Source organism: Macrobrachium nipponense, chromosome 10, assembly GCF_015104395.2.
Source record: "Macrobrachium nipponense isolate FS-2020 chromosome 10, ASM1510439v2, whole genome shotgun sequence".
NCBI classification, from domain to species: Eukaryota; Metazoa; Arthropoda; class Malacostraca; order Decapoda; family Palaemonidae; genus Macrobrachium; species Macrobrachium nipponense.
Window position 1 is genome coordinate 45,951,698 of NC_087204.1, and position 10,512 is coordinate 45,962,209.

The following is a 10,512-nucleotide window of genomic DNA, read 5'->3' on the forward strand; positions in this document are numbered from 1 at the left end:
CTGTCGTGTGATTCAGTACGCATATATTACTTCGATGGATGGGTGCAAATGTTGGGATTTTATTGGATTATTATTGAAGAAAACATGGGTTGACGTACTTCAGACTGGCTGTTATAAGTGTTGGTGTTACTGGTATAAAAAAAAAAAAAAAATCTTCACCACAGGTCTTCCAGCTTGGCATTTTATTAGATGGTAACAAGTAAATGTGTTTTTCATTACTCAGCAGTTTTATTTATTTGCGTACTTTACTTTTAAGATGCCAAATTCAAATGAGCGGACTCACTGCAGGTGCAAGATTTGTTTGTGTATGTCGTAACGCATATATCCTTTATTTGCTGTTGGAATATATATATAAAAAAAAAGTGTTTTTCTTTCTTGCCAAAGCATCTTTGAGGATTAACTACTCTTAGTTCATTCTGGATGCATATGTGTAAAAATAGTACACGTTTGCAGGGCATATATATATTATGTATATATATATATATATATATATATATATATATATATATATATATATATATATATATATATATATATATTGTGTGTGTGTGTGTGTGTGTATTAATATATAATTATGTACAGTATGTATATATGTTTTTACTAGAATTTAGAATTTTATTTAGCATTGGCTTGTGATGTTCCTGGAGCTTATTCATGGTGCCTACCTTTTATTCCTGTTTGTGATAGCACTGTAAACTGCGTAGTGTAATTATTAGCGCTAATGTAGTATTGTTTTCTCTACTGTTGCAGTGCCTCCCGTGCTTCATCAACCAGAGGTCTGTTGGAAGGCGTTTTGGCCTCGTCAGATGCCATCGCCACCCACGACCCTCCCCTTCCCCCCTCGCTTCCCCCGCCCACGCCAGACGAACCACCCCCACGACCCCCTGAACGCCCTCCCAAGAAGCCCAACTTGCGATCTCTATTCCATGGGCAGACCAGCACTGCTTCTGGCCCTCATCCCAATGCCCTGTCCCCTCTGGCCACCGCCAATGGCCTCCTCCCCCACACGGAGAAGACCAGCCCCGACTCGGAAATGCGGAGGATAGAGGAATCGGCCAATGAATTACGGAACTTACCTTTGGCCAGACCTTATAAATACCGCAAACCTCCAGCTCCCGACCCGCCCAAATCTCCTGAAGCGACGCCGACAGCGTTGCCGAAATCGACCACATCACCCGTAGCAGTTGCCACCGCCGCCGCCGCCGCCGCCGCCGCCGCTCCCACGCCGGCGTCGCTCAGGCAATCAAGGTCCTCACCAGATACCCGGTTGCATGCGCCCTCCTCCCTTCACGCCTCTCACTTGGTGCCACCAACGAGTCCTGTATCCAGGTCATCCACACCTGACCTGCCTCCCCCTCCCCCTCCTCCACTCACGGACGGCGAGGTGGTAGTCAACGACGAACCACTGCCACCTCCGCCCTCGGAAGTGGCTGCTCCACCCCCAGATGTGCCGCCTTTGCCGCCCGACTCCCCGCCTAGGGAGATGCTGACGGCAACGCCGCCCCCGGTTCCCAGAGATGCTAACAAGTCCATGATGACTCCACAGTAAGTACTGCAGGGGTTTTCCTCCTAGCCTCCTCCGTCGCTTTGGTGACGAGATGTCATTTTAAGGCTCTTGTTTATTTCTGTAGCATGCTGCTTTGTGCATGAAGGAAACGCTTTGTGAAGCATTGCACCTGTAAATGAATACTTAGGAATTTACCGTAAGTTTTCTTCATTTGGTAAGTTGTTCTTTGTCAAGTCTGTTTTCTTTCTTCAATTATGTCCCACTAATTTGTCAAATTGAGAATCATGTTCGATTATCTGAGTCATTAAAAGGGTGTTTAGAATAATCATTATCTGAAAGTCTTTGTAATTCATCGTAATTTTTAAAAGTTTGCAGAAATTACAATTCTAGACACAATCAAATATTTTTCTAAGTGAAAATATTTATATGAAATGTCGGTTGAATTTCTTCAGATGTGTATGAACGAAATTAAACTTTCACGTTACATTTTCTCAAAATGAAATGGCTCGGGGCATCGCACTTCACCAAGATTTCACTTCGTCAGTATATAAATAAATACGAACGTGTTTGCATTAGGAAGTTAGTATGATAATTACCTTGCGGTTGGTGGTTGGGTTTTGAGGGAGTAAACAGCGCACCTGAACTTGGCCTTGGACATATGGTTGGGAAGAAAGGAGAGAGTGATGACTAGGCCTTCAAATATCTTTTGGGAGGAAATATAGAACGTGTATTTAACCGCGTCTTTCGGGAAAGTTTTTGCTTAGGTCGTTTTGGGTCGTTTTGGCGTCACCGAAAGAAATTGACCTGAGAAATGCAAGTTTTCCTTATGGAATGATTTCATGGTTGGTTGTTCGTGCCCATTAATTTCCTCATCCCATGCATAGTTTCAAAAGTATGAAATTTCAAATTCCACGAGTTAACGCAAAACACAAAATTAAAGATTATCTTAGCTTTCCCTCCAAGTCAACTCTCTCTCTCTCTCTCTCTCTCTCTCTCTCTCTCTCTCTCTGGTGTTATTAAATAATTTAGTATCCTTGTGGCTGCTTTCCCTTGTCTACTATCTCAAGCAACCTTTAATCAAGCATTATTTAATAGTAGCGTACATGTCATCTTCAGCAGTGGTAAAGCAATGTACATGGAAGGAAGCCGATTCTTTATTACTCTCCGCTTTAGCGCTCCGTAGGTCACACAGTGCCGACTATTGGACGGTTGTGAGCTGCGTGTTTACCTTCACTGGTAAGTTCATCAAGAACCATGTTGACTCTGGAGCTACTTCCTGGATTGCCTGAAGATAAGATACTGAAGTAACGTGAATTATTTTTATCAGTTACTTTCGGACGATAGCTTCTATGGAGAGCGTTTATTGTAGTCGGGTAAGGGTAAATCATAACGTTGGTTTACTACTCTAGGAGATACAAATATGTAAAATTTTTATGTCTCCAATAGTGTCGTCGTAATTGGTATTTTCATACGGTACGTCCCCTAAGTTGTTAGTATTCTAGCCGAAGCTTTGCGGTGTTGTTAACAACTCGAATCAATAGATAACGCTGAGTGGAGTCTGCGTTCCTTTTACCCTTGAGTCAGTTTGCGTTCGTGTAGTGAAACGTGTGTACATCAAGGAGTCCTTTATTTGTTCTCGTTTCGGTCGTTGTCCCTAAGAAGAGGGCATTGTTCTTTATGCTCTCTTGCCGTATACGATAATTACAGGGTTGCCCCTAAATTACACCCTTTACATAGTGCTTTCGTCGTAGTTGAGGCCGCTTTCATTCACGTTTTCAAACCTTAAAATAACCGCAAATCCCTCTTTTTGTCATTTGCTTCAGCAGCTGCGGTTGTCCTATTAAAGAAGCCTGTCGTGTAGAGGAAACGAATTTAAGGCAGCGATGCATAGGAAGCCAGCGAGGCATGGCCAAGGCGTGTAGCAGCAACATAGTGATAGCTTTCGGGGGATGGATGGTAGCTTTTAGAAGGAACAGAGAGAGCTGGGACTGTTGTTCGTTGGGTGTGTTTACTTTGCAACCGGGTGTGTTCACGTAATTGTTGATTTTGTCATGGATATGTTTGGTTAGGCAAGATACATTAGAATTGATAGCTCTAGGAAGTGTGGTTAGGTGTTGACTTCCTGTCATTTCCTGGCACTGTCATATCGCTTAGCCCAGTGTAATCTTTAGGCTCATATATTAAACTTGATGTCTTGCACTCTACTGCTATCCTTGTGTAGAATGTGAGTGCATTGCATGTACTATTAGCTGTACTCTGTCTATCGCTCACCTTTGGTGTCACCCTTTAAGATGTCGTACGTATCAAGTATTCTAGGAGTCTTCAGATAGTGAAGTGGTGCATTCCACATCAAGACTCGCTTCGTCTGATGTGATATTTTAGTCTTCGTTGTATTTAAGTGGTCTTTTGTAATTAGTATGTGATGTCGGCCCTCGGAGTATTACGACTAGACCTGAAAAATAGTGGATGTTCCTTATTTGCGAATTGTATTTATAGTTCCGTGCGGGCGTGTAGTGGAAGTTTTGGTTGATTTAGTGGATTTTCATCAACGCCTTTTTTTTGCTCTGTAATGTATTTTTCAGATATTGGAAGATTGGCGTTCAATTGTGTACACGTTTACCGTCGATATATTACAAGTGCCAGTATATTTTTGATTATTTAAAAAAGGAAAAATCATTCCCCCTTTTTTCAAGTCTTTGATTTCGCCATTGGTAATTATTTTTTTTATTGTTTTGCTAATGCTGTTTTAGATTGTTGTTTTTGTCCAGGAAGAAACATAGCTAAATTAGATTCCTCAAGATGACAGTTTCGACAGCCAACCTGTCATAGGCACTTCGTATATTAGGTGGAAGTTGAATGGGTGCCAATGAATAGAAAAATTTTTATTGGCACCTACATCGCCAGTTGTACCTATGCTTGAAGTCATTGAGAACATTTTTGAAGGCAATTTTAAAACCCACCCTGTTTCGTTAGGATTTATTAGTGTATGCAACCAGGCATCACGAAGGCTGAGGTCATCCCCACCGTTGTTGTTTTTACTGACAGATATTAGCTTAAAAAGAGGAAAAATATTGATCAGTTTTATTGTAGAAGAGCTCTTTCTGAACAATATTATCACACGGAAAAATGTGTATTGACCTGAGTCGCCATTTCTGTAGGGGGCAGACGCCATGTCAAGAAACAAAGTATAATATATATGAAGTGCAAGTGCATGATTTGAGATCCGTGTAGCCTCGCATTAAATAGAACTAGTTTACTTTAGACTGCGTGTTAATTGTGTTCTGTTTACAGCAGCGTTGTTGCTATCCTGAATGTAATCCTCGAAAAAAAAAATGTAGTCACTCGCGTGATATACATAATTTTTTATTAGAGCTGAGTACCATCTTGCTTAGGAGGATGAGAAGGCGTGTTTATTAGATTCAAGGTTCCTGGTTGTGGCATCTGGCTGTCACATGCTATATCTGGGATTCGTTCACTGATTGGGCTCTTTCTATTTGGCGCCCTCCCCCTTACCCCCTCCCTTTCTATTTTGGCATAATGATGCTAGGGGAATGTCAAGTGGACTTGTGTATGAGTTATGGGAATTTTATTTTTGCATTGCGCTCAAGTGTGTCCCAGAACTTTTAGTTTATTTCATGTTAAACTTGGCGTAATATTATCTCATGCTTTTCATATAATTTTCTGTAGATGTATTTGAGAAGTATTGTGGGAGGGGGAGATAGATTCAACGGAGATTTTATTTAATGCATTTACAGACTAATACATAATGTTCTGTAGTGTATCCAGCAGTGCAAAGCCTTCAACAGATTTTTAGTTTTAACGCTCCCAGACACTTCCAATCTTCTTGGGGGCTACGTAAATTTAAACAATAAAAGTAATGACTTTTTTTTTTCCTGTGTGGGAAACGACCCTGTAGTGAATGAGTCTCTCTCTCTCTCTCTCTCTCTCTCTCTCTCTCATTGGTACAGCAATTCGGTATTTCCTAAGCATTTAGATAATACATATTTTGAAATTTGTAACGTCGGCACAATTTTCAGCAGGAAACCTTTTCCTCTTGAAATAATAGTCGAATACATAAAGGAATTATGGTCGAATGCATAAGGATAATCAGGGAAACTTGGTAGTTGAAATAAGTATCATGTATGAGTCCTGGAGCCATTGGTCAGTCGCGTGCAATTGCAGCGTTTGAATGCGAATGTCTTGGTGTTTACTGACTATCCCGAACTTTGCGGATTTTTATTTCAAATTTGTCAGTTCACTTAATAGAAAGTAACTCATAGTACAAGCATCTGTGTGTGCTTAGAAGATGACCAATTTGAGTCCTTTCTCGGCATTTCTTCCCTCTGTATTGGTAAATGGTTGTCTATTAAACAACCTTGAAGAGATCGCAGTTCAGGGTCATATTTCTCCATTTCTAGTAGTAGTAGCCGGGGAGATGTCAGAAAATTCATGTGATCAACTACTTTTCTTCGGAAACTTTCCCATCTTAGAATTGGACATGGGGGCTGGTTCCTTCCTGCTTGTGTAATGACATATTTGCTGAGACTTTTCCTTTTCATCACGCAGAGGTTACACTGTTGTTCCTTAATATTAATGTGAATTTTTCTCTCGTGAGATTTTTTGCAGAAACAACTTTTCCCATCAGGAACCTCCCAAGTATAATGTGGCCTGGTAACCAGGCAGGGAAAATGATGGTTTAGAAAGTGTCATCAACTCTCCCTGAATGACAGAGAGAAGACGATTCTTTGCCGTTTCCATCAAGAATTTTCCTTTGTCATCGGTCTCGGAGATGATCCCATGATGTCTTGGTAACGAAATTCTCCACAGGATCTTAACCTCTTTAATGAGCTCATTATTTAAGGAAAAGAAAGGATTGAGAGAGAGAGAGAGAGAGAGAGAGAGAGAGAAAAAAAGATAGCTGTGCATTCAGTTCGACTTCCTCCCGTGGCCCATCCACCGTGATTCCTACTTGCCCGGAGATATCATTCATTGGTTTCTGTGTGTGTGTGGGTGTGTGCATGAGAATACATACACACACACACCCAAACTCACACACACACACACACACACATATATATATAGGTATATAATTATTTACTTAATATATATATATTATATATATATTATATATAATATATAGTATTATATAATATACATATATAATGTGTGTGTACAACATGCATGCATGCCTTTGTGCTGACAAAACTTTGAAATCCATTACATATAGGTGTGCAAATTAATAAATTGTATTTTTCCTTAACAAACGCAAGACTGGAAATATCTTGAAATTATTGTTCCTCACATCTGAAAGTTTTCTGGTCTCGGATGTTGAAAGTAGGTGTCGCCAACTGATTTACTGCTTAAGGTAGCGAGAATTCTTTTATGCCAGAAACCACTACTTTATTAATTTTGCGATGTTGGTGACTTTGTGTTTTAAGTTTTAGAAATAACTAAACTGTTATCATTATAGTAGCGTGGTATTTTGCTGTAGAAAGGCAATGATTCAAGATTTACATTTAGGCATAGAATTATTTAAAGTTTTAGACCATGAGAAATGGAGAAGTATATTATTATTGGTTTAGAAACATTGCTTTATTTTCGGGGATTTCAGTTTTAGACTGTGCTTAAAAGGTTCGGTACGCTTTACTGCCACTTCTGTATATGTGGAGGCCGTTGCTGAGTGCCTGGATCCAAAGTTAAATGAAAAACGAAGGAGAGAGAGAGAGAGAGAGAGAGAGAGAGAGAGAGAGAGAGAGAGAGAGAGAGAGAGAGAGACATGGTCTGTACAAGATTCGTGTGAGAATATTTCGTAATCAGTAGGTGGAATCAGGGAAGGAGATAATTAAAAAAAAGTAATTGAAGTGAATGGTTTGTTGCAGATGTTGTTCTTTTATCACCGTTTAACTTATAAGTAATTTGGAGCTTTGGAGTGAACGACCATACGGCGTCAGAGTCATGCAAGTTTTTATACAGAGGACAGAAATATGAACACGGGGATGTGCCTCGAAATGTAATTCTTAGCTCTGTATTTAGAACTTCGATGCACGTACGGGTTTTTTATGGGTCACACATAGCGGATCGCTTAGTGTTGTTGTGTGGATATTCTTCTTTGTTTTGTCATGTATGGAATAAATTATTTTAGTAATAATATAATAGCAATCCATGGACTGTTGGAATGATGTCAGTTTATTCCCTAAAATCAGTGAATATCGATTATTGTACTTGTCGCATCGTGTTATTTCAAATTAAAGTCAATACGTATTCATATGTGTAGGAGGTTTCTTAATCAATCCGGTTTCTCGGAGAGAGAGAGAGAGAGAGAGAGAGAGAGAGAGAGAGAAGAGAGAGAGAGAGAGAGGGTGGGGGTGGGGGTGGGATGGAGGGAGGAGTCCAGTCTCTGAGTTCATTCTTCCTATAACCGTTGAAACGCAGATCTTCAGACCGACCTTCTTTACCTGGATTTTCTCGGAAACCGTGTCGCTAAGATGCAATGGTTCTTTAAAGTCTGATAAATACTGCGTATACAGAAGGCAAAGATGTTTTAAAGAATAAAGTGTCCATAATGGATAAGCATCGCGTATACACAGAACAGTTATATTTGATTTTTGTGGAGATATTTGTAAAGAGAAAAAGTACTGCCTGGTCACCTGTTGGTAGATTGCGCGAGTGAGACGCAACAGACTCGCACGGATCTCGAGAGTAAAGGTTGAAAGGCAGCCGCAGCATGGTCGTTCAGTCGACGCTGATCTGTGGTAGAGAAAAGGTCCTCGTGGAGGAATGCTTGTTGCTCGAGTGACTTCGTATTTTCCTGTTGACAAAAGTGGTTACAGTGATTATATCGTATTTTCCTGTTGACAAAAGTGGTTACAGTGATTATATATACTATCAGTTGAAGCGTGACTTTTGTTAAATGTGTGAATTCGTTTTAGGAAGAATTATTAACTGATAGTTCTTTTTGTCGTGACTGGATCATTTTTGTGATTTTTTTTCCTGTTAAAGAAAAAAGCTTGAGATTTAATGTTGCAAGGCCAAATGAAAATCTATTTATTTGCTTTTTACTGAGCGCAACTGTGTCCAGGTTGAGAGATGTACCTTGCGTTCTTGACTAAGTTGTCTATCGTAGTCGATATCATCATAACATCATTGCATCGCACGATCATATCACATCCAGATTTAGGTATTGTGTTTACATTCAGGATTCCCCGGTTTGCTGCCATGGCTGTGGCAGAATAATGATGAGTGAAAGCGGCGACAAGTCCTCGTTCTGCCAGGAAATTCGAGGAAAATCTGAAGCAGTGTGATTGTTTCTTTCCAATTTCCACTTTCGATAATGGCTGTAATTAAATGAACAAGAATGTCATGTGACAAGCATTTCATTTCTTAATTACTCAGTTGGTATATAGTAATACTGTATTTCTTTAGTGTGAGAAAAAAGAAATACTTGCAAAACGGGTCTGCATGATTGAAAAGTCTCTCTCGTGATTAATGGTTGAAATTCGTTAGTATTCCGGACTACTCTACACCTGTCGTTCTAACACGTGTTTCACATACCAGCTGCCGTGATAGAGCGTATGTATCCCATCCGGGATACGCAAGTAGATTGTTTAGCTTTAACGGCTGTCTGACATATCACGGAACGCATTGTTATTTTGGACTGTCTGTGGCCAAACAGGATCTGCCCGGCGGAACCGACGCTACTCACATATTTATTTAATTCATCATGTTTCCACTTTCAGAAACTAGGAAATGTTATTTTAAATAGGATTGTATTATGCAGTAAAGTATCCGCGTTTTAGATCTGGAAATATTAATTGGGTTTAAATGAATTGTAAAGAAAACCCTGTGTCTGACTGTGGTTGATGACAGGTTCCAAGAGTTTCACTCTAAATATCCGGTGTTTGTAACTTAACAGCAGTTTTTCTTCCAGATTAGGGTGTAGAAACTTGCTAGGTAGCTTTTGCAAGAGAGATGTTTGGGTAGTCATAGTTATATTTATGCAAGTGGTGGCTGATATGTGGGCTATCACTTGATGCTCTCTCTTTCTCTGCGAGTGTTTATGTATTATTTTCTTCGCGTTGATTAAATGAAGCTTGCACACTTGTTGTATTTAAACATATTGCTCTCTTCAGTCTGAAGTAGTTGATAGCTATATGTTATCTGCAATACTAATTGCATTGTTGCTGACATGAATATTTATAATTGGAGGAAAAAAAAACACTCGATTGAACAATTAGACCAGTACTGTTATGTGTGCCTTTGGCGTTAAAAACGGCCATTAGATAAGGATGAAAACCTTGAATACCTTGAGTCCACAGTACCTCAGAGGGATATTTTTTGGTAGGGTGGAGGGTGGCGTAGGGGGAAGATCTGAGACCCTTTTCAAGTTTTTGTCTATATGAACATTCACATATGCTCACTCTTATGTACTCGTGCCTATAAACACTCGTAACCTCTATCTCACTTACACACACATATATAATATATATTACACATGAATACACACACACACATACATCATATATGTAAGGTGATGTGGTATAATGTATATGAACTTGTTGGCTGTGTGGTCGACCATGCAGTTGACCTTGATTTATTATAATATATATATATATATATCTATATATAGATATATACTATATATATATAATAGGCTTGAAGGATTCAGTCAAAAGATAATGATTCGGTAATAATATTAACCCTACAAATTTATTCTTCCTGCAGTTGCTTAATTCTGTTTGTAAAATATATGTTAATAAAAATGTTTGCTTAGTCAAGAAAAATATTAAAGTCGGTAACATGGCATCAATTGAAACTTCGGTTGTGGTATAGTTTAATTACCTAATGTCAAAGTTTATTATATACCAGTAGTTTCTAATACCGTTTTATGAGATTGTGGATTAGGGACGCTTCATTATCCTGTGGTTGTAGTGGATGTGACTGTATTCAAGGAAAGGTCTTCGTCCTTGATGTGTGACATCATATCCCTGTTGAAGGCTTATGGGGGT

General features: G+C 39.5%; 2 protein-coding genes across 9 annotated transcripts in view; one reads left to right on the top strand and one right to left on the bottom strand.

Moving 5' to 3' along the window:
- The window catches only part of LOC135223602 (mucin-2-like), a 1,092,597-nt gene that overhangs the window by 1,013,961 nt on the left and 68,124 nt on the right, over positions 1-10,512 (top strand). For 7 of the 8 annotated variants that reach the window (XM_064262169.1, XM_064262171.1, XM_064262170.1 and 4 more), the window contains one exon: positions 751-1,545. The exons of the other annotated variant lie outside the window; for it this stretch is intronic. In XM_064262169.1, coding sequence (XP_064118239.1) covers positions 751-1,545 — 795 coding nt within the window. The remainder of the gene's footprint in view (positions 1-750; positions 1,546-10,512) is intronic. 8 annotated transcript variants of the gene reach the window in all.
- Positions 8,563-10,512, bottom strand: part of LOC135224247 (uncharacterized) — a gene marked incomplete at its 5' end in the record, with an annotated part of 8,925 nt that continues 6,975 nt past the window's right edge. The window contains one exon of the mRNA XM_064263098.1: positions 8,563-8,841. Within this exon, the coding sequence (XP_064119168.1) occupies positions 8,563-8,841 (279 nt within the window). The remainder of the gene's footprint in view (positions 8,842-10,512) is intronic.